The following is a 25,352-nucleotide window of genomic DNA, read 5'->3' as shown; positions in this document are numbered from 1 at the left end:
ATAAACGTAATTAACAACGTAACACAGAAATTAGCTTAATTTTTTTTCAGAAGTTCCTCAGCAGAATAGGAGGAGTAAAGCATGAAGAAAGTCTTCAGTTTGTGAACGTGCGTGGATTACTGCTAAGAGTTTTGAATTCTTGGTTGCTGAAAATGGATGCAGCATAGTACTGTACGCCTTTCTGCACAGGAGTGAGGGAGAAGCGTTCCAAGTGTAGAGTGGATTTCTGTCTAATATTAACCGAGGGAATACGGCAAACTCTTGGGAATAAGCTGATTTTGCTAATAACAAACGACCTTAAGGAAAATATATATTGAGGCGCCATTGTGTGAATTTCCAGATTACTGAATAGGGTTCGGGAAGAGGTTTGCGAACTTACATCGCACACTGCTCGAACCACGCGTTTCTCAGCTAGAAATATCATTTTTGAATCATAAGAGTTACCCAAAAAATAATACCATATGTCGTAAGTGAATGAAAGCAAGCAAAGTAAAATACTTTTCGGGTAGAACTGTCACTTATTTAATGTTCTAATGGTAAGTAAAACAGCATTTATATTTTTAACAAGATCCTGATCATGGACTTTTCACGACAGCTTACTATCTCCAGAATGAGATTTTCACTCTGCAGCGGAGTGTTCGCTGATATGAAACTTCCTTGTAGATTAAAACTGTTTGCCGGACCGTGACTCGGACTCGGGACCTTTGGCTTAATCTGCCAGGAAGTTTCATATCAGCGCACACTCCGCTGCAGAGTGAAAATCTCATTCTGGAAACACCCCCCAGCCTGTGGCTAAGCCATGTCTCTGCAGTATCCTTTCTTTCAGGAGTGCTAGTTCTGAAAGGTTCACAGGAGAGCTTGTGTAAAGTTGGGAAGGTAGGAGACGAGGTACTGGCAGAAGTTCAGCTTACTATCTGAAAGCCCTTGGGTTTCACCTGTTCAGTCTCACTAATCATGTGCCCATTATGTGTAATGGAAATGTCAGTTTTTGTTGAACTGTGTGTTAGAAATCATAAAAATTGAGTCTTGTTGTGATTTAGCGTCAATTTATTTTCTAAAACCCTCGGACTTATGTGTTGAACTGCATTATTTGATTCTGTGTCAATATTGCGCACGGAATCCTTCACTGCCAAGACAACCATTAAAACCGACGTTTCGATCGTCCTTGCAGCAGTCCTCTTCAGGCAACTAAACAGCATATTGTAGATTCATACCGAGAAGTGGGAGACTGCGGGAAACATAACAAAAGCAGAACAGAAAACAGTTACTGAGTGAACCAAGTCAGTGCCGTTTATTTGCGTACATTCACAGAATGTGCAGAAGGTGTTTCGCTAAGCTGTATGTTCTTCCGTGATGGCGAGTCCGGGCCGTCTTAAGCGATGATCGTCCTGGCGACGCCTGGGGCAGCGTAGACGGGGGCGGGAGCGACTGCGGCCCCCTTGCGGACGACGGCGTTGAAGCCGTTGACGGGGTCAGCGACGTACTCGACGATGCGGACGGAGCCGTCGGGCTCGACCAGGCTGTAGCTGCCCTGGACGACGTCTCCGTCGCGGCTCTCCTGCTGGCTCTTGGAGTCGCCGGTGAGCGCGTCGGACACGCTGTAGCCGTAGCTGTACTGCGGGTGCGGGTCGTACTCGCCGGCGGCGATGGCGGCTGCAAGCGGTGTGGCAATCGGCGCGCGCGGCACCACCAGCTGCGCGGCGGCGGCGCACACCACTGCGGCGAGGACGATCAGCTGCAAGCGGACAGGCCAGCCTCACTTAGTCCCCTACACCTCAGACACGTCTCCCATAAGCTACTGCAGAACAAAAGAAAGAGAGTCTGAATGACTCTCCTCGCGGACCCATACGCGGACCACTCTTTTTCGTCTCAAATCCAGAATGTCTTCTTCTTAAACGAATGAATTATGGCTCTGGCTCTGAGCACTATGGGACTTAACATCTATGGTCATCAGTCCCCTAGAACTTAGAACTACTTAAACCTAACTAACCTATGGACATCACACAACACCCAGCCATCACGAGGCAGAGAAAATCCCTGACCCCGCCGGGAATCGAACCCGGGAACCCGGGCGCGGGAAGCGAGAACGCTACCGCACAACCACGAGCTACGGGCAAACGAATGAATTATCTCAGGAATCATAATCTATTTTCTTCTCCACCCTTTACGATCTATAATGACCTTGTAGTGGACGAGAAGTTTAATCCTAATTTTCATCCTTTCTGGGTAGATCCTTCCAATCCCTGAAGACTATCGATAAGTCGCTGTATTCTAACAAAAATAAATCATTTGTATTATAGTGCTAGGAAGTCGTTGGATTATTAACGTAAGAGATATGGAGCACGCTTATACACTACTGCCCATTAAAATAGCTACACCACGAAGATGACGTGCTGCAGACGCGAAACTTAGCCGATAGGAAGAAGATGCTGTGATATGTAAATGATAAGCTTTTCAGAGCATTCACACAAGGTTGGCGCCGGTGGCGAAACCTACAACGTGGTGACATGAGGGAAGTTTCCAACCGATTTCTCATGCACAAACAGCAGTTGACCGGCGTTGCCTGGTGAAACGTTGTTGTGATGCCTCGTGTAAGGAGGAGAAATGCGTACCATCACGTTTCCGATTTTGATAAAGGACGGATTGCAGCCTATTGCGATTGCGGTTTATCGTATCACGACATTGCTGCTCGCGTTGGTCGAGATCCAATGACTGTTAGCAGAATATGGAATCGGTGGGTTCAGGAGGGTAATACTGTACGCCGTGCTGGATCCCAACGGCTTCGTATCACTAGCAGTCGAGATGACAGGCATCTTATCCGCATGGCTGTAACGGATCGTGCAGCCTCCTCTCGATCCCTGAGTCAACAGATGGGGACGTTTGCAAGACAACAGTCATCTGCACGAACAGTTCGACGACGTTTGCAGCAGCATGGACTATCAGCTCGGAGACCATGGCTGCGGTTACCCTTGATGCTGCATTACAGACAGTAGCGCCTGCGATGGTGTACTCAACGACGAACCTGGGTGCACGAATGGCAAAACGTCATTTTTTCGGATGAATCCAGGTTCTGTTTACAGCATCATGATGGTCGCATCCGTGTTTGGCGACATCGCGGTGAACGCACATTGGAAGCGTATGTTCGTCATCGCCATACTGGCGTATCCCCCGGCGTGATGGTATGGGGTGCCATTGGTTACACGTCTCGGTCACCTCTTGTTCGCATTGACGGCACTTTGAACAGTGGTCGTTACATTTCAGATGTGTTACGACCCGTATCTCTACCCTTCATTCGACCCCCGTGAAACCCTACATTTCAGCAGGATAATGCACGACCGCATGTTGCAGGTCCTGTACCGGCCTTTCTGGATACAGAAAATGTTCGACTGGTGCCCTGACCAGCACATTCTCCAGATCACTCACCAAATGAAAACGTCTGGTCAATGGTGGCCGAGCAACTGGCTCGTCACAATACGCCAGTCACTACTCTTGATGAACTGTGGTATCGTGTTGAAGCTGCATGGGCAGCTGTACCTGTACACGCCATTCAAGCTCTGTTTGACTCAATGCCCAGGCGTATCAAGGCCGTTATTACGGCCAGAGGTGGTTGTTCTGGGTACTGATTTCTCAGGATCTATGCACCCAAATTGCTTGAAAATGTAATCACATGTCAGTTTGAGTATAATATATTTGTCCAGTGAATACCCGTTTATCATCTGCATTTCTTCTTGGTGCAGCAATTTTAATGGCCAGTAGTGTATGTGTCGCTATTCTGTGTAGATGATATTTATAGACCTGTACAAATATTAGTTCTCTATCCATGCCTTTTGAAACAATTCTTACAGGGCGTACAAAGAACATTTTTCGTTAGTTTAGATATGCAGAGTGAGTCAGCTGCCGATACCATTGAGTTTTATGGCACCCACAACGCCTTCAAATACCACATGCAAATTTTCATAATCGCGCAGACTATTAGTCCTACAAAAAAAAGTATACAGGACCTTTTTGCAGAAAACTTAATGTAGTTAAATTTTGTACTGGGATACGGTTTCGCTGGAGGGCACAGTTTCCGAGTTATTCATGAAAGGCGCGTTCGAAGATCACTTTTGTATGTATTTCTTGAATAATTCGAAAACTACGGCCGCTATCGAAAACGCATTTCAGTGTAAAATTCAGCTACATAAAATTTTCTACGTAAAGGGCCTCGTCATTTTTCCGTAGGACTAACAATTTGCGCGTAGTGAGCGACAGAATATGTAAATGTTGCACGTGGTATCTGAAGGCATTGCCGGATGCATAACATCCTGTGGTATGAGCAGCTGAAATATCGTGTATAGCCATTAATATGGAATGAGCTGGGAATGTCCCACACATGTACCAACGGCGATTTATCGTTTATTATGCCTGCCCGGTTGGCTGTGCGGTCTAACGTACGACTTTCCGGGCGGGAAGGAGCGCCGGTCCCCGGCACGATCCGCCCGGCGGATTTGTGTCGAGGTTCGGTGAGCCGGCCAGTCTGTGGATGGTTTTTAGGCAGTTTTCCATCTGCCTCGACAAATGCGGGCTGGTTCCCCTTATTCCGCCTCGGCTGCACTATGTAGGCGATTGCTGGGCAAACAAGTTCTCCACGTACACGTACACCACCATTACTCTACCACGCAAACATAGGGAGGGGGGGGCGGGGGGGGGGGGGTGGTCCACCGGGGGCCGAACCGCACACTAACCCTAGGTTCGGTGTGGGGCGGCGGAGGGATGGACTGCGGTAGTCGTCGTGGGGTTGCGGACCACTGCGGCTGCGCAGTCCGGAACCGCGCGACTGCTACGGTCCCAGGTTCAAATCCTGCCTCGGGCATGGATGTGTGTGATGTCCTTAGGCTAGTTAGGTTTAACTAGTTCTAAGTTCTAGGGGACTGATGACCTAAGATGTTATGTCCCATAGTGCTCAGAGCCATTTGAACCATTTCTGAACTGCGGTTGCACCGGGGACGGCGCCTCTCCCTCGTTTCTAGGTCCCTGGTTAACGTAACATAACATCATTTATTATTGTGTTACCGGTATGTTTTTTACAGCATGCTACCACTGTGTATCCTATATTACAGTTTCGTCTTGTTTACTCGTTTTAGTACTATCTGACTGTTAGACTTGTTTTATGTCCATACAGTCTTTTGTAAAGCCTATGTAACGTCTTACCAGTCCACGACATACACTAATGTCTATCATAACTTCCAAAAATATTGTATTATAACATTTCCTGTGGTGAGATGGCTGTATGTGCACAGTCATAAATCTGACAAATTTTTTAAAAAATATGGAGGATGTGGTGTTATGGTATGTGGACGTTCTTCGTGGTTAGGTTATGGTTATCTCACTGCGCTTAAGAAATCGCTAAATGCGGAAGGATATGATCACATTTTACAGCATTGTGTTCTGCGTAGAGTAGCGCAACAGTTCGGCGATGCCGACTGTTTCTATCAGTATGATAAAGCATCTTGTCACAAAAAATGGTTCAAATGGCTCTGAGTACTAACTTCTGAGGTCATTAGTCCCCTAGAACTTAAAACTACTTGAACCTAACTAACCTAAGGACATCACATACATTCATGCCCGAGGCAGGATTCGAACCTCCGACCGTAGCGGTCGCGTGGTTCCAGACTGTAGCGCCTAGAACCGCTCGGCCACCACGGCCGGCGCAACATCTCACAAAAAAGCATTTGGCCCGCATCTCGTGGTCGTGCGGTAGCGTTCTCGCTTCCCACGCCCGGGTTCCCGGGTTCGATTCCCGGCGGGGTCAGGGATTTTTTCTGCCTCGTGATGGCTGGGTGTTGTGTGCTGTCCTTAGGTTAGTTAGGTTTAAGTAGTTCTAAGTTCTAGGGGACTTATGACCACAGCAGTTGAGTCCCATAGTGCTCAGAGCCATTTGAACCATTTTTGAAAAGCATTTGTGAGTCATTTTTCTGTGGACAGTTGTGGTGCGCGTACTGTAAGACCTTCAGTACACACACCATTAGATTTTTTGACTTGTCGCTCTAACGAAGTAGGTGAGTGTCAGCAATATGTCTCGTGGTCTTATCGTGGCGTGTTTATCTTCTGCCGTTAGGTCAGACGATAGAAATGCCACTTGCACGCTTAGAGTAGCAGATTGACAGTGACCAACTTTAAACAGAACTTGATTAATTTTCACACACATTTATTAAAATAATAAAAATCATAGACATTATGTAACTTGATTCTGGATGCTGTTTACAATTGACAATCTGTATTTCCTTTGGTCTTGGTACGTTAATCTTATTCTCACATATCTCTGATACTTGACAAAGTGTCTATACATTTCTCTTCATGGCTGTGTACAGGAATATGATAATCTTATTAGGCGCAGACTGAAACTTGACTGTAGACTGGTACAAACTAATGCAGACAAATGCAGACTGACTAATCGGAGGTCTGTACACTCGTTATAATACCTCGGGCATTCAGGTATCACTGCGCGAGTGTGATCCACGAGGAGAAAAGGTTCTACATTAGCAGCAATCTCATTGGCTGCATTACATATTAATACGCAGATCGGCGGAAGCAGAATTTGGTCCGTCTCTTAGGCAGCGCCATCTCGTAGTGCGGAGACGGACGAGCGCTCCACCTGCGCTGCAGTGCTTAGCGGGGCGCGCTCTAGTGGGAAAGTTGTGTACGCACTGACTACGCGGAACTATGTACACAACAACAGTACATTCCGAAATGGGCTGATCTGTCCTGATTCCGGACCTAAGCCCAATGGGTGAGTTAAAACATCGACTACACACTACACCGTCTTTGGTGTCGGTTCTTGAGCAACAGTGGACTACCATTCCTGCACAGACATTCAGACACCTCATTGAATGTGTCTTCTGCACAACTCAAGCCGTTATAATGGCGAAGGTTGGACACGCCTAGTATAAATGTCCACTAATGGATGGCCGGGTAGGTTTGATCAGATAATGTGTGAAGTTTAGTTAACGCTACCAGCTACGTGCACTGTTTGAGCAGTGGCAGAGTTGCCATAAAGCGCTTGGCGAGTGTAAACGATGCGGAAGGCGTCAGCGGGGCGTGCTGTGTGCAGCGGAGCGCGCCGCACTTGGCGATGCACCGGCTCCGGGCGCGGGCACTTGGCTACCCGCTCTGGCGAGGCGCTGGCCGTTCGCGTAACCGCGGGCCCGCCTGCCAGCCAAGGCCTTCGGGCCGAGCTGGCACTGTGTGGGAGAGCAGAGCCAGCGTGCGTGCGTGTGTGTGTGTGTGTGTGTGTGTGTGCGTGTGTGTGACCCAGTTTGGGCGGCCGGGAATTGTTTTTGCGTTAGATAATAGCCCGCCAGCCGGCTGCCGCGTCACTGCCCCTTGAGTTACCGCGCCGGTGAAAGCTGCCGTGTCTACCTGGGCGTGTGTGTGTGTGTGTGTGTGTGTGTGTGTGTGTCGCTACTGGAAGCTGGTCCCCTGCCACGGGCTACGCAGGCCAGTTTTGTTACATCTGAAGGTCACCTTCTCCGTAACATATCGAGCGGGCCTTCTTAAATGCGCTTTCGACCGAACAGACGTGAAGCTATTCTGAATTCTCAAGGAACATACAAGGTCTTTGCGACTCAGTAGTCTAAGCTGTTGATTAGAGGTATCTCTCACGACATTAAAAGGAGATCTTAAAAACATTGTGCCATTTAAATGGTTCAAATGGTTCTAAGCACTTTGGGACTTAACTTCTGCGGTCATCAGTCCCCTAGAACTTAGAGCTACTGAAACCTAACTAACCTAAGGACATCACACACATCCATAACCGAGGCAGGATTCGAAACTGCGACCGTGTCGGTCGCGCGGTTCCAGACTGAAGCGCCTAGAACCGCTCGGCCACAACGGCCGGAGTGCCGTTTAAGTTTATGTCTCGTTCTGTTGGTATTTATGATCTCTCGTGTACAACTGACCGAGCGAGGTAGCGTAGTGGTTAGCAAACTGGACTCGCATTCGGGAGGACGACGGTAAATTGCCGTCCGGCCATCCTAAGTAAGGTTTTTCGTGATTTCTGTAAATCACTTCGGGAAAATGCCGGGATGGTTCCTTTGAAAGGGCACAGCCGACTTTGCCATGCTTCCCTAATCCGATGGGACCGATGACCTCGCTGTTTCGTCCCCTCCCAGCAACCAACCAACAAACAATCGTGTACAACTTCAGTTAGCAAGCTGACTTACAAAAAAAAATAGAAATGTAATCAATACTCTATTTTCAGTACGTAATTATTATTAAAGTTTTACAAACAAACTGAAGACATTGCATACATAGATTATATGAATTCGGTAGAATTTTCTACAATTTGAATACATCCACAACTAAAAATAAACTTATGAATCCTTATGGAAAAATCCACTCCGATCAAAAACTGTTGTTTAAGGCAAGGCAAGGAAAGGAAACAAATATCGGGTGTGGTGGTCTAGCGCTAAAGCGCGTGCTTCGAAACTGAAAGCTGGCGGGATCGAATTCCGGTCGGAACACATCTTTCCAGCCTTCGTTTTAACCTATCCTTCACCTCTGAACTATGTCACGAGTCGCCAAAACTGACATGTGGTTCGGATTTCACGTTAAACTGGTGGTCGCCTTTCCCCGCTTGGATAACTGGGGTTGGTTAGCGAAATGGTAGTCGCCGAAGTGGCAGCCAATTAAGAGACTTGCACCAGGCCTTTGAGCCACACGAAATTATTAGTATTACTGCAACAAGTCTTCAATTCCAGATGTTTAGGCTGCGATATCAGCTTAAATAAGGATAATGATGAAAATAATAAAATCAATAAATTTCATCACATATGTGGAACTACAAACAAAACATTAAACAACAAGACGAGGAAAGACTCAAAATCAAAATTTTGCAAAAAAATAGCTGTATCTGTCTGTCTGGCTCTATGGCAGTGGATCTTGGACTGAATAAAAGAAAGGCAAATGCGCAATACAATCGCCTGAAATGAGATTTTTAAGATCGTTCAAAGGTTGCCCAAGGATATCATAACAAATCTGAATATGCGGAAGAACAAGGAATTTATACTTTCAACCACCACGTGGAAAAATGTTGGGAGATATGGAAGCAACGTCTTTAACGTATGGAAGAAAGCAGAATTCCAATCATACTAAACAAGTACAAACCCTCAGGAAAGAGGGAAAGGAAGACCGAGAAGAAGATTATATTAAAAACATGAAGCTTGAACAGGCATATTGCCTAAACTTTGAAGTGAAGAAGAAGAAGAAAGTTTTTAGAATTGGCTTTACTTATATATCTTTCCCTTCAGCCTTTTTGATTTAAGTTTTCTTGGGCTCATTTCAGTCAAATGCTAGAATGATTCCTTCCATAAAACGATGACCTATTTACTTCGATAGATGTGTCCATGTGAATTAGTGCCGTGTATGTAGTCACCATGACACTGGCTAGATGGTAAACTGCAATGAGCGCTTGTTATTTTCTTCTACTGACCTCCGATAAAATTAGTCGAGAAAAGACGCCGGCGTACATTATGTGAGTCACAAGTCATAAAATCCTTAGCAAGTTTGAGTGCCTCTTGTTAAAGGGTTCATTTCGTACGCATTGGGCTAGGATCGCTTAATTTGAAATTAAGCAAACAAAAAATGTACTTTTCAAATGCACTTACATCAGTTTCTTATTCTTTGCAGTGCTAAAACTGTTGAATGTTTATGGTTTTGCGTGTATGCTCATTAATATTTGGAGAACTTTTCTGTAAACTATCGTAACACTACGCATAGCTTGAACTTATTGAGCAACAGTGTCGCAATTCGAAAATCATATGTTTGTTCCAGTAGCACCTACTGTGACGGCACAAGAACTGAATTTTTTATATAAATTCGTAAATATCCCCTACACATATTTCATGATAAGATAGTGGACAGATATGTAAAAAAGTAAAAAGGGACCAGTGAACTTATTTGCCACTAAACAGTGATTATTCCCTCACAAAGACTGAAACAGAAAGGTAAAGCTTACTGAAACGTTCGATATCTATTATCAGTTATAATGAACAGTCATAAAAGAGGAAATGCAATGCAAATATCATTTAGTACAGAGTGATGTTGGCATTTATTTGATTCTTGTATCAGATGTTACTACTGCAATGCACGCAAACTTGGCCGACTGAGCTGGAGTCAGAATAACATTTGGAAAGAGCGGAGACGAAGTCCCTTCCGACTATCCTGCTTGTTTTTCTAAATAGATTAGGCTAATGCTGTAATAGTTCCTCTGAAGGCGATACGGTTAATCCTACGTTATCCTTTTCCAGTCCGAGCACGTGTTCGACAGCATGTTAATGACAGAGGAGCGGTGATGCGAGAATGAGTTTACCCTGTTCCACGAAGCTAACGAACGTGTTAATATTGCCTGCATTCAAACTGAAACTTAAATCGCCTTACGTAATGACACTTCCACTAAGGATACTTAAGTAAAATATTTATTGCTACAAATTAGCAGTGAAATAAAATACAATAATCGCAGCGGCTGTTTCTGTGCTAATGGGCACAGCACTGTGTGACTGGTAATGTTGGTGGCGACCGGACATCAAATACTACCGGCCTACAGTATCCAAACACTGCAGTTTCAGAACTAGGGAGTCCAGACGCCATGATAAAGTGCCCTACAGTATATGAGAACAGAATGCTGAGTGACCGAACGTTTTTGTCGGATAGTTCTATTAAATTTCTTCCTAAATCACCAAATGATACGTAGCAAAAATTCTGATTTTATAAGGAATGCATTGATGTACAGGCTTTTACAGATGCACTGCTTTACTTCTGCAGAAGAAAACTGCGGTCCTAATCCCATATTTCATCACTGCATCCATAAGAGTTTAGCTGAAACTGTTGAAAGCAGCTGGGCATGCACGACAACCATTGACTATAGCAATGATTTACATCAAGCAACCGGCCCAATAGTCAAGATCATCAAAGTACACTTGTGATGCTCGATTTGGAAGTAGCTCTTTCAAATCCTGGTGGAGAAGAAATTTTCACCGCTAATATTTCGCTAGCGTGTTGAAGAAAAGTAACAACCGTAATGTTCTTGATCCTCAGTTCTTTCGTAATGCTTTGTAGAAAATTCCGAATCATTCCGCAATATTTATGAAGTGGTACGGTAGCGTTATTGTCCGGGGCCCAGTATGTTATTAGAGATGGTTAGAATATATGCCTCCACCGGGTTTCACGCTCCCCTAACCCCCCCCCCCCCCATCACTACCTACGACACAACACTGTACACGCAATCATTGCGGTCACTTACACGAGACAGTCACGCGCAAGATCACAGAAACCAAAACGTTATGGGGAAGACGAACCAAAGACGGCGTTTCGTTGGCAGAACACTTAACAGATCAATAACTCTATTAAACAAACACCTACAATACGCTTGTCCGTCGTCTTCTGGAGTATTGCTGCGCGGTATGATATCCTTACCATATAGGATTGACGGAGGACTTCGTAAAAGTTCATAGAGGGGTAGCTCGTTTTCCATCACGCATTTGATACGCGAGCTGGGGCGGCGGTCATTGAAACAAAGGGGTTTTTCGTTTCAGCAATATCTTTCACGAAATTTCAGTGACCAACTGTCACTTCCGAATGTGAAAACATAGGGAGAAATGTCCGTAATAAAGTATATCAGAGCTCGCACGGAGAGATTTAGGCGTTCATTCTTTCCACGTGGTACTCGAGGGTGTAGCGGTCGCGAAAGCGTTCTATGCTCTCCCTGCCAAACACGTGAGTGTGAAATGCAGAGCAGTCATGTAGATTTAGATGGGTATGTAGACACGTGGCATACAACACGCTCAAGAGGCAGCAATCAAGCCGTGAACCTCCTTTTCATTTACGTGGAGCAACGGTGAATACAAGCTTCCTATTAGCGACTTATTTTTATCCAATTCACCTCTGAAGTTGTGTTTAGCTCCCGCTTCGGCGTATCAAGTGAAATAACTATCCAGTCGTTGGTCTGGAATTGTTCCAGAAGAAAATAATCCACTTAATTTCTACCGGAGGGTTGTGGGAGTTATCGTCTTGGAGGAAACCACTGAGATATCCGTTCGTACATAAGAGTTCACACACGAACACTATTTTGTACGGTCCTCCCATTAGTAAAAGGTAAAAGAGAGACCAGATATTAAAAGTGTCTTCTGCGTGCCACTCAGTTACTTAAATAAGAAGTCGCGGCACGCTATCATCTGCCTTTGTTACACGTTGTGCTTACTGTTACTTCTTGCTCTGCCGCTAAAACAACTGATACTCTGAAAGCAGTACTCTGGATCCAATGTATTCATAGAAACACAAGCTTCTGTCGTCATTTGTATAATTTATTACGCAAATCGAGCTTTGTCCATCACCGAATACGGTGAAACATAGACTTATCTGACAAATAGTTTCATAATGTTATCCCAAGAAATGACACCCATCACGGGTGGTCTAGTATGTTACTTTACAGATGCCCGTTTCTAAGGTATTCACTAGGATGATAACATAATCAAAAGTACAAGAGGGTGCAATTTCTTTCCATAGTGTTGGACATTTCTAGACCGAACCGATCATCTTTAGTCACATTCGGCTCTCAATCTCCCTGAAACACTTCAGTGTAATTATGTCCACAAAATCTATATGTTTCTGATTCCCACTCACTTAGAGAAAAAAATTGTATCCTGTAAAGTTAATACTACGGTTTGGACATGGCAACAATGTAGTGCAGCTGGAAATTTTTGTCTTTCATTCTATGGACGCTCTTCCTGGCACTGGAGCAACTCACCTTAGAAGCCATGTTGTTGTTGTGGTGTGCTACTGGAGGTGTACACTGGCAAGACAAAGTGAAGCCCCGCTTTATATACCCACTGACCAGATGCAGACCCACTCCTAAAACCAGCCAGCCTGCATTTTTTCTGCGACGGAAGCTATTTTGAGCACGGACCATCTGTTGGAGCGAATTAATTTATATTTCTGCAAAGGTGCTCGAGTGTGCCTTTAACAGTACGGTATCGGATAATTAATGACTGTGGGTGGCGAACGCTGAAAGTGGTCTCCCCAGCATATGGTACGGAGGTCTCCTGAAATACGAGCGAGGCTGCTGCAGTTACGAGAGTCTCGGCAGGCCATCTGCTGTTCGCTGTGGGAAGTCCTGAGTACCTGCTCCAGTCTTGGGCGGCGACATCTGTTGCCAAGGACGCGTGGGCCCGCGAAAAGTATTGCTAGCCTTGTCTGCTACCACGCCTATTGCAAGCCGGAACACTACGAGATATCTAGCTAATAAAAACTACCAAAAAACAACGCAAAGACATTTTGATACGGCCAGATTTAATCACACTGCAACAGTAGTCTATCAGTTCGAGTTAAATGAAATGTTAACACTTCATAAAAAAATAGATGTTTTTTCCTTGTTGAACATCACTATCAATTTTCTGCGGTAGGTGGCAAGCGTAGTTGTTAGATCCTCCTAGTTCGGTGCAACCTCGTAATCCCAATTAGTAAAGAAAGCCTAGTGCCTCCGGGCAGCTTCAACTAACATTTTGTCCCTAGGTAGACTATCACGTCTAGACGTTTGATGCAAAGACTTTAAAACACACTGTATGTAAAAATTAGATTAGATTTGACGAAGTCAGTTATTTTACAGGATGATTTCGTCATGATGTTACAAACTTCCGGGGTCAATGGAGGAGGGTAAATGTATCAATCTCAGTTAAGGGACCCTGATCCGGAATCGACCGATTGGAAAGTTATACGTGAACATCGTTGTGGTGTCTGACACGTATCGGCGCTACTGTTGTTGCTAAGGTTGTAGGATAGGCACCTTTCAGAGGTGGTAGTAGGGAGCAAAGTAAGGAAAAAATGTCCAGTAAATATGGGCTCTAAAGCACATGTACCATCAGAGCTATTGGCATTGTTTCAGTAGAAAAAATGCTTTTGAAAATGGTGAAAATGAGCAGCTGCTCGTAGCTACCGGGTGATCAAAAAGTCAGTATAAATATGAAAACTTAATAAACCACGGAATAATGTAGATAGAGAGGTAAAAATTGACACACATGCTTGGAATGACATGGGGTTTTATTAGAACAAAAAAAAAAGTTATCGGACCTTTTTTCTTCGAGGAAATGCGTGATTCTGGTTTTGTAACTGCTACCGTGACGGGTGAGAGGTACACCTATATGTTACAGAATCGCATCATCCCCAGCCTGGCTGACAAACACCTGCTGGAACGTACGATGTTTATGCAGGATGGCGCTCCACCCCATATTGCTAGACGCGTGAAAGATCTCTTGCGCGCGTCGTTTGGTGCTGTGTGGCGGAAGGTACTCTGTGTAATACTGTCATATCTCCCTTTCCTGTACCAGTAGAGATTGGTGCGCGGGAAGAACTTTGGTTGGTAACCTTCTGTGAAAGCTCCAATCTCTCTAATTTTTTCTTCATGGTCTTTTCGCGAATTATTCCTAGAAGGTAGCAGCATACTGTCTGACTCTTCCAAAAACGTACGATATCGTAATTTTAACGGTAATCCACATCGTGACGTACAGTGTTCCCTTGTACCCTCTGCCACTTGAGTTGGGAGAGCATCTCAGAGTGACGCTTCCACACTTACTAAACGAACCTGTGACAAAACAGGCTGCTCTTTTTTGAACGAGTGTTTCTTTAGCTACCTCCTTCGATGGTGTACTATACATTCTCAGGATTCATCCAGTGAATATCAGTCTGGCACCTTACTTTCCTTCGATTAGTTTCATGTGATCGTTCCTCTTTAAATCGATCCATACAAATAGTTCCAAATACTTAACGTGTAACTACACAGTAATAGGTCTTTCCGCCTTTTTCTGCACAATGCGTTAATTTTTTATGTTTATGGTAAATTATCAATTCCTTCACCACGTGTATATCGTGCAAGTCGTTATAATGTTCTAGTTTTGCTACTTCTCCATACACAACGGTATCACCTGAAAACCCTCACTGGGCTTCCGATGTTATCCACAAGGTTATCTACACGTGCAGTAAACGAAAATAGTCTTAAAATACTTCCTTGGACTGCACCAGAAGTTACATTCTAGAAGTGTAAAACGTTTGAAACATTTAGTTCTTATTTATTTCGATTTGCGATATCTCGGCAGTTGTGGCCAAATATTCATCGAGAAGGAAGGATTCTGTGTGTGTGACAACGTCAGTGCCTCGTACCTCGTGCGCATCAGTGTTTGGTGATTCTCTCCGCGTAAGGGAGTTCTGCTTGTTACGCTACGCGCAGCCCGCCTTTCAGTCACGTAATGTGGGTTGCCTGCCCATGATTGTCGACACACTCATTTTACGGAAGAAAATTAACGCGCCAATTCTCCCGGTCGAAATAGTTACACAGAGAACACATAGATGTGGAGCGACTATGGTATTCTCTAATGGATATTTTGCGGAGCAAATACTTTGCCCGTTTGTATAAATTTCCTGCGCTGCAACGAAAAGTCGACCAAACGCTAGAAAAGTACGGGCCTAGTAGACCGTTAAGATGCCATTTCGTACTCAGACACTATGAGGAAGCTTCTTAGCAAACATTAACTAAGCAGAGTTACAAAGTAAAGGATAAGTTTGCAGACAGGAACATGTTAATTTAAACGCTCCCAGCTGCATGTTAGACAATGCGTGTAGTCTCCACTAACTACCGTGGCAATGTGTTGTTGCAGGACCTTCCCCAACACTGGTAATACGTGGAAGCTGCTAATACATAGTACAGGACATAGTGCATTGATATTATTCTACATCTATAGGTATGCTTTTCAAGTCACCTTATGGAGTGTGGTGGAGAGTACTTTGTGTATCATTGCCAGTTCCCTCTTCCCTGGTCTAGTCGCGTAAGTTGTGTGGCAGGAACGATTGCTAGTAAACCTTCATGTGATCTACAATCTCCCTAACTTTACGTTCATAGTCTTCTCGTGACATACTCATTTAAGGAAGTAATGTTCAGGATGAACCAGAAATGCATCGACAGGTTTTCGAGGTTGTTCAAGAACAGTTCCAGAGTATTTTGGTATAAGGACTCCACGGTCTGCGGCGGCAAATCACAGAGTGATAATGTCATTATGATTTATTCGATATCTTACCTCAGTTAAAACGATTTCTCTAAAAATATCTGAAAAAAGTGAAAACCCCTACAAGTAATAATCCACTGTAACATGGAGGGACCCATTTTCTTGCAGCAGCGTATTTACAAATGCTAAACTACTTTGAAGTAGTAGCAATCACTGCGGAAACAGTTCAGCATGGTGTCGTAGTGCAGCTCTTTCACTGCATCTAGCGAATCCCTTGCAAAAGGTGAAAGTTAGCCACCTCTTCATCAGTAAAATCATTCGTACTGAAACTTCCTGGCAGATTAAAACTGTGTGCCGGACCAAGACTCGAAATCCGAACCTCTGCCTTTCGCGGGCAAGTGCTCTACCGAATGAGTTACCCAAGTGCGACTCACGAAACGTCCTCACAGCTTTATTTTCGCCAGTATCCATACCGCTATCCTTTACAGGTAATGTACTATTAAGATTGCTGGAAAAACAAACCTAAGCAGTGCTGAATGCAAGCTTGAGAGCGAAGAGAGAAATTGGCTTAACTGTTGTCAACAGCAACAACCGTCAGTGAAATGAACAAATTTGTTCTTAAACAAGATGCACAGCGCATACCGTCGGTATTCTCACTGTTGTGCAGATATTTGCAGCGCAATACCGAAACAAAACTAATTTGAGCAAGAAACCAAACCAAACGCAATAACTACGAGGGGCGTTCAGAAAGTAAGCTCCGATCGGTCGCGAAATGGAAACGACTATGAAAATCCGATAAAGCTTTGCACAGATGTGTTGGATAGTGTCTCTAGTATAACCCCAGTTAGCATCACGTCGCTCTTCTCATTTCTGAGCTCGCATTGAGTGCGTAAAGATGTCTAGAAAATAGTGTCTGCCGCCAAGTACGAGGGCCTGGTGAGAAATTTCGCCTGAAGCTATGCAGCTAACATTACATAACTGTCGTGCTGTTTCTTCTTCAAGACAATTCTCAGCCGCATTCTGCAGGGGCAATGAAGATGCTCCTGCATCGTTTTCAAATGGAAATGTGAGATTACCCACAATACAGTCCGCAGTTGTCTCCCCCTGAGTTTCATCTCTGGTCACATGAACCGCTGTCTTTGAAGACAACATTTTGACACAGACAACGAGGTGTAGGCCAGCGTGGAGAATTGGCGGAAAGCACTGGCGGCTGCCTTCTATGATGAGGCTATTGAAAAGTTGGTACAACGCTATGACAAAAGTCTAAGTCAGAACGGCGACTACGTAGAGAAGTAGCTGAAAGGTGTAGCTAATTGTTACAAGTAAAACATTTCTGATGTTCACTGTGGTTTCAATTTGGCAATCAATCGGAGCTTACTTTCTGAACAGGCCTCGTATAATGAGACGCCGGAGTCCATGAGACACTGATGCTAAAACACTCAGAAGGTATCTCCGAACAACCTCTGAGAGCTTTTCGATGGAATTCCGGCTCACCCTGTATATCATAGCTCTTTTAGCAAAGTATGTTCTCAGAATTTTAGTAGTGTGCCACACCGTAATTCCGACGCCTCTCTTGCACCGTCTGTCACTGGCATTGTGCGAGCATCGCCGTGGCGCTTTCGCTCTTTCTCTACGAAACTGTGACGATATGCACCTCCGTTTCTTGGATCTTCTGTAGTTCCTCTATTTGTCCTATCTGGCAAGAAGTCTTGACGACTAATATTCAAGTATAGATCTAAACGAGGCTTTTGTAAGCTTATTCCTATGTGTGTCGACTAAATCTTCTGGGGATTCCTCCAACGAGTCACAGTTTGGAACCGATTAGTTGTGTTTAAAAAACTAAATCTCTAACTAAAATAAAAAAACCTGAAATCACTAAAACACAACAAAGCTTCAGTACTGATAGACGAGCTGTGAGGTTCGCGAGCAAACTAGCTACATTCTCGACCAAAAATTATCTGAGATCGCTTGTGTAAAAAATGTGAGGTCTGTTTGTAAGAAAAACATCATAACTGATCCGTAATACCACCGTTCTACACCATTCACCTTTATTTTCGAAGACTTCCATTGTTCTGAATTCAAATGTTATAATCTACCTTACAAAAAATCACCACGATAGGAGCCAAGACGATTTCCTGAAATTACGATCACATGTTGTCGACCACGAGCTAATCATACAATGGTAAGGTTGAATCTATGTTTCTAGAGTTTCTAGATTATTTTGATACATAGCCACACTGCTGTCTACTAAGGAATATAGGATCACACGAAATATCTGACAAGATTTGAAATTAAATTGAAAGAACACAAAAAGTCATCCCGGCTGGAGAACCATCTAAAGACAAAGTAATTATAACGAATTTGCCACAGCGAAGCGTAATTCACGTAATTCGTTAATGACTTAGTGGATGTATAAGCTGCAACCTCAAACTTTTCTCAGGCGATTATGTCGTCCATGACTAAGTTTTATCTCATAACAATCATAGTAATTTCCTGTTCGATCTATTTCCGAAACTGGTAACCCGATCTTAACATAGAGATGTTTCACGTTGTGCAACCGTTACACATTTAATGAGTCACAGTTACAGATATTCGTGTATCTCTGAGGAAAACTGTGTATGTATATGGAGTAGAACGGTAACATCTGCTCATCTGTAGATAAAACAAATTATAAGTTTCGATTTATTTGTAGGAGAATGGGAGACTGCAGTTTATCTGCACAAGAGAGCGATATCATAATTCTTGTGTGACCAAAATTGTGTAAGAATGTGGGATAGATGCACATAAAGCACAGCAACACAAATTTATCTGTCTTTCTCCTTAAATATTTATTAATACGAGCAACGTGTCTATAGCAATATGCTGCAGACATTAATATTTTTTTTTTTTTGTAAAACTGTGATATCCATACAATGATAACCGGGCTCCTGGTTCGCGGTGATTTTGGTTGATTTCTAACGTGCAAACATCAACAAAACTTCGCTATTACTACACTTGCCTCTAAAATAGCTGTACAGCACTGGTTAGACTAGTGACTTATTGTAATATTATAACCTAGCAAAACGTAAGGTTGCTGTTACTTTTCTGAATTTCTAAGCCAAAACACAATAAGTTACGTTTTCAATTAGTCATTTACAACTTTCGTTATAAAGCTTAAATACCTTTGTATGAGTGAAACGACTTCGAAAAGACGCAAAGTGGGAAGAAAAAATAACGCAGGTGAGATGGGGAAGGAAATGAGAATTGTACACTGAGATGACAAAAGTCTACATCTACACATACATGGATACTCTGCAAATCATATTTATGTGTTTGGCGGAGGGTTCATCGTACCACTTTCACAATTCTGTGTTATTTCAATATCTTATAGCGCGTGGAAAGAATGAACACCTATACCTTTCCGTACGAGATCTGGTTTCCCTTATTTTATCATGGTGATCGTTTCTCCCTATGTAGCTCGGCGTCAACAAAATATTTTCGCATCCGGAGGAGAAAGTTGGTGATTGGAATTTCGTGAGAAGTTTGCTCCGCAACGAAAAACGCCTTTGTTTTAATTATGTACATTCCAAATCCAATATCATTTCAGTGACACAATCTCCCCTATTTCTAGATAATACAAAACGTGCTGCCCTTCTTTGAACTTTTTCGATGTACTCCGTCAGTCCTATCTGGTAAGGATCCCACACGGCGCAGCAGTATTCTAAAAGAGGACGGCCAAGCGTAGTGTAGGCAGTCTCTTTAGGAGGTCTGTTACTTTATCTAAGTGTCCTGATAATAAAACGCAGTCTTTGGTTAGCCTTCCCCACAAAATTTTCTATGTGTTGTTTTCAATTTAAGTTGTTCGTAATTGTAATTCCTAGGTATTTCGTTGAATTTATGGCTTTTAGATTTGACTGATTCATCGTATAATCGGAGTTTAACAAATTTTTTGTAGCGCTAATGTGGATGACGCCACGCTTTTCGTTATTTAGGGTCGATTGCCAATTTTCGCACCATACAGTTATCTTTTCTAAATCGTTTTTCAATTTGTTTTCGTCTATTCATGAATTTACTAGCTGATAAACGACAGCGTCATCTGCAAACACATAAGACGGCTGCTCAGATTGTCCCCCAAATCGTTTATATAGATAAGGAACAGGAAAGGGCCTATAACACTAGCATGGGGAACGCCAGAAATCACTTCTGTTTTACTCGATGACTTTCCATCAATTACTACGAACTGTGACCTCTCTGACAGGAAATCACGAATTCAGTCACATAACTGAGACAATATACCATAATCATGCAGTTTCACTACGAGCTGCTTGTGTGGTACAGTGTCAAAAGCCTTCTGTAAATCCAGAAATACGGAATCACTTTGAAATCCCTTGGAAGTAGCACTCAACACTTCGTGCGACTAAAAAGCTAGTTGTGTTTCACAAGAACGATGTTTTCTATATCCGTGTTGACTGTGTGTCAGTAGGCCGTTTTCTTCGAGGTAATTCATAATGTTCGAACACAATATATATTCCAAAATCTTGCTGTATATCGACGTTAAAGACATGAGATTGTAATTTAGTGGATTACTCCTACTACCTTTCTTGAATATTGGTGTAAGCGGTGCAACTTTCCAGTCTTTAGGTACAGATCTTTCGTAGAGCGAACGGTTGAATATAATTGTTAAGTATGAAGCTATTGCATCAGCGTACTCTGAAAGGAACCTAATTGGTGTACAGTCTGGCCCAGAAGACTTGCTTTTATTAAGTGACTTAAGTTGCTTCACTACTCCGAGGACATCTACTTCTGCGTTACTCATGTTGGCAGCTGTTCTTGATTCGAATTCTGGAATATTTACTTCGTCTTCTTTTGTGAAGGAATTTCGGAAGTGTGAGTTTAGTAACTCTGCTTCTGCAGCACTCGACAGTATTTCCATTGCTATCGCGGAGAAAAGGCATTGATTATGTCTTGCCGCTAGCATACTTCACATATGACCAGAATCTCTTTGTACTTTCTGACAGGTTTCGAGACAAAGTTTCGTTGTGGAAACTATTATAAGCATCTCGCATTGAAGTCCATGCTAAATTTCGAGCTTCTATAAAAGATAGTCAGTCTTGAAATTTTTGCGTCTGTTTAATTTTGGCATGTATTTTTCGTTGTTTCTGTAACAGTGGTCTGGCCCGTTTTGTGTACCAAGGAGTATCAGCTGCGTCGTTTCTTAATTTACTTGCTGTAAATCTCTCAATAGCTGCCGATACTATTTCTTTGAATTAAAGCCACATCGGTCTACACTTATATTCTTAATTTGGAAGGAGTGGAGATTGTCTCTCTGGAAGGCGTCAAGCGAATTTTTATCTGCTTTCTTGAATAGGTATATTTTTCGTTTATTTTTGGATTTGGGAGTTACAATATTCAACCTCGCTACCACAAGCCTGTGTTCACTAATCCCTGTATCCGTTCTGATGCTCGTTATTAACTCAGGATTATTTGTTGCTAAGAAGTCAAGTGTGTTTTCACAACCGTTTACTATTCGCGTTTACGGTCGCAGGTTCGAATCCTGCCTCGAGCATGGATGTGTGTGATGTCCTTAGGTTAGTTAGATTTAAGTAGTTCTAAGTTTAGGGGACTGATGACTTCAGATATTAAGTCCCATAGGGCTCAGAGCCATTTGAACTATTCGTGTGGGTTCATGAACTAACTGCTTGGAATAATTTTCAGAAAATGTGTTTAACACAATTTCAGATAATGCTTCATGCGTACTTCCGGAATTAAACATGTATTTTCGCCAACATACCGAGGGTAAATTAAAGTCACCACCAACTACAATTCTATGAGTCGGGTACGTGTTTGAAACGAAACTAAAGTTTTCTTTGAACCTTTCAGCTATTGTATCATCTGAACTTGGAGGTCGGAAAAAGGATTCAGTTATTATTTTATTCCGGTTGTCAACAATGACTTCTGCCCATAATAACTCACAGGAACTATCTACTTCAATTTTACGACAAGATAAACTATCCTTTCGGAACACGGTTATGTTCTCCGCAAAAATTTCGGCTGAATTTGTCTCCGGGGATAGCGATATGCACATATACAGACGGCAGCTGTATCACATACACAAGGTACAAAAGTCCAGTGTATTGGCCGAGTACTCAGGTGATTTGCGTAAAAACGTTTCTGACGTTATTATGACCGCACGACTTTGAACGCGAATGGTAGTTGGAATTAGACGCATCGGACATTCTATTTCGGAAATCGTTGGGGAGTTCAATATTCAGAGATCCATAATGTCAAGACAGTGCCGAGAATACCAGATTTCAGGCATCACCTCTCACCAAGGACAACACAATGGCCGATGGTCTCCTCTTAACGACTGAGAGCAGCGGCGTTTACATAGAGTTGCCAGTGCTGACAGACAAGCAACTCTGCGTGAAATAATCATGGAGGTAAATATGGGACGTACGACCAACATATCCGTTACGACAGTGCGGCGAAATTAGGCGTTAATGGGCTATGGCAGCAGACGACCGACGCGAGTGCCTTTGCTAACAATACGACATCGCCTGCATCGTCTCTCCTGGGCTCGTGACCATATCGGTTGGACCCTGGACGACTGGAAAACCCTGGCCTAGTGAGAAGATGAGACCCGATTTCAGTTAGTAAGAGCTGATGGTGGGGTTCGAGTGTGCCCCTGACCCCACGAAGCAATGGGCTCAAGTTGTCAACAAGGCACTGTGCAAAGTGATGGTAGCTCCATAATGGTGTCGGTTGTGTTTACAAGGAATGGACTAGGTCCTATGATCCAACTGAACCGATCATTAACTGGAAATTGTTATGTTCGACTACTTGGAGATAATTAACAGCCAATCATGGACTTCATTTTGTGGATGACAATACGCCATGTCGCCGGGCCACAATTGTTCGCGGTTGGTTTGAAGAACGTTCTGGACAGTTCTAGCGAACCATTTGCCCACCCAGATCGCCCGGCATTTATGGGACATAATCGAGAAGTCGTGTGCAAAACTTGCCCCAGCAACACTTACGCAACTATGGACAGCTACAGAGGCAGCATAGCTCAATACTTTGAAGGGGACTTCCAATGACGTGTTGAGTCCATGCCACATCGAGTTGCTGCACTATGCGGGACAAAAGGAGGTCCGACACGATATTAGGAGGTATCCACGTCTTTTGTCACTTCAGTGTACGAGTCCCGAAAATTTATTACAAAGGTAATCAAAGAATTAAGAACGAAACCTAAACTACGTGAATTACATAGTGACCTTTTTATATACTGGATGATGGTATGAGCAGTATGCGCAGCTTGTAGGAATTATAAATCAGAGCTTGAACTGTGGGCCATATTCTCACTGCTGAAATAACCCAGAAGTTAGGCTATCATAGAAGCAGAAGGTAGCTTCAAATCCAACTGGAACCAATAACGGTCATGTGCATAACATATACGTTCACATTGGCTATCTAGGAACGACTTCTCACACGTTCCTATACCATATGGCAGTACTCTCGACGTGTCATTGCTTATGCAGTCACACTATAGCAGCTTTGCATACCTGATGACTCGATACAGAGGCGCTCTTGTAAGTCACATACCTATTTCTATCCGTAAGTATGTTATCACAGTTTCAATAATCGATTGAAAGCCGCGTCACTCGTTCCCAACTGGATGACGTAAGCTCGCACGCATGTGAGGTGAGCGTGGAAAGAAGAGAGGAAGATTAGAGATTGTGGGCAAGCTTCGGCTGGGATATGATAAAGAAATAATACACGAGACCCTATCAGAACAAGCATCCTAGCATTTGCCTTAAGCGGTTTAGAGGGAACACTGGCCAGTGGTCTACAAGGGTTGGACAAAAATGCGGGAATACCGAGAGAAATGCATGCTTGAACATAAATGCAGATGCTAGCAAAGCTTGCAGGTTGCACTATTGTATCTCACCAGGAACGGGACCCATGAATGTCCTCAATACTTTGCAAGTGTCAGTCGTGGGCAGAATAGTGTTCTCTGTGGTTGTGAGTAACTACTTCGGAGCTAAGTACGTTGGACGTGGGCAAATAGTTGGTGCCCTTATCGCAGGCGGCTCTATAACCAACCCAGCTGGAGTGTTTGGTATATCAAGAGCTCCGTACCGAAGATTTCTGCCATATTAGAGGAAGCGGAAAAACATCATACGCTAAGTCACAACGCGGACGAAAGTATGTGTTGAGTGATCACGTCGGTCGGTCACTGAAGAAGAAAGTGACGAAAAAAAAGCGGATGACACCTGCAAAAGTCACTGCAGCACCGAATGCCGCATTCGGGAACCCTGCCAATATCGAAACGAAACAAAGGGAGCTCCATAAACTGGGAATTGTAAGGCGAGCTGGAAATCTGAAATCCTCACATCAGTGCTGCAAATTTCCGTAACAGGAAAACGTGATGCTAAAGCTATACAGCGTTGACTGTGTTGCAATGGAAGAATGTCATTTGGTTGGATTGGTCTTGTATCGCACTGTTCCCAGCTTCTGGCCGAGTTAACGCCCCAATAGTGAAACATGCCAGGCGTTCAGCGATGATTGGGCAGCCATATTGTGGTATTCCGTGGGCCCCTGTTACTCTGCGAGGTTGCATTACTGTCAAGGATTATGTGACCATTTTGACTGAACAGGTGCTTCCCGTGGCAAAACGCCCGTGGTGCAGAGTTTATAGCCCAGCGTTGACGATACGTTGCAGGACCGCAGGGCCCCTGTCCACACAGCTCACACCTCCCAGGACTGGTTTTCTGAGCACAAGGATGAACTGTTGCACCTCCTCTGGTCGCCACAGTCACCAGATCTCATTATTATTGAGATTTTTTGGTCTACTTTGGAGAGAAGGGTGCGTGATTGCTATCCACCTCCATCATCATTACCTAAACTTGCCACTAATTTGCAGGAAGAATGATATCAGATTCTTCTGAAAACCGTACAGGACCTGCAGATGACTGGAAGCTTTTTTAACGGTTTCGCCACGCCGTATTAGGCGTGGTAATGTATTGTGTTTTTAGTGCTACCATATTTTTGTCCAACCCCTGTATAGCCACGTGGATTACACTGCATACAATCAAAACAAAGGGGATAAAAGTTTGACACAAATGTAACTTTGTAAGGACGTATAATATAACAATTTCATCAGCTGTAGCAACAAGCTGTTTTTTATTGTTATTTTAACCAATCTATACATAGAAAGTTCACTCTAAGGCAAAAAAAGACGTACAACGAAGGAATTATCCGAATGGGATGGAAACTGATAGATGTGATGTACACGTAGTCAAACATATCATTAAAATTTCAGGAAAAATTGATAATTCATTCAAGAGG

General features: G+C 43.6%; 1 protein-coding gene across 1 annotated transcript; it reads right to left on the bottom strand.

The window, feature by feature from the left end:
• Window positions 1-1,264: 1,264 nt before the first annotated feature.
• LOC126236214 (cuticle protein 19.8-like) lies at window positions 1,265-12,919 on the bottom strand. The gene is made up of 2 exons (XM_049945336.1): window positions 12,782-12,919; window positions 1,265-1,735 (listed from the first exon to the last, which is right to left on the bottom strand). The coding sequence occupies exons 1-2, from the start codon at window positions 12,791-12,793 to the stop codon at window positions 1,373-1,375; spliced, it is 375 nt and encodes a 124-aa protein (XP_049801293.1). The 5' UTR covers window positions 12,794-12,919; the 3' UTR covers window positions 1,265-1,372.
• Between the last annotated feature and the right edge of the window lie 12,433 nt (window positions 12,920-25,352).

This window comes from Schistocerca nitens, chromosome 2 (genome assembly GCF_023898315.1).
Source record: "Schistocerca nitens isolate TAMUIC-IGC-003100 chromosome 2, iqSchNite1.1, whole genome shotgun sequence".
NCBI classification, from domain to species: domain Eukaryota; kingdom Metazoa; phylum Arthropoda; class Insecta; order Orthoptera; family Acrididae; genus Schistocerca; species Schistocerca nitens.
This window is presented reverse-complemented; position numbering and strand designations above follow the sequence as displayed.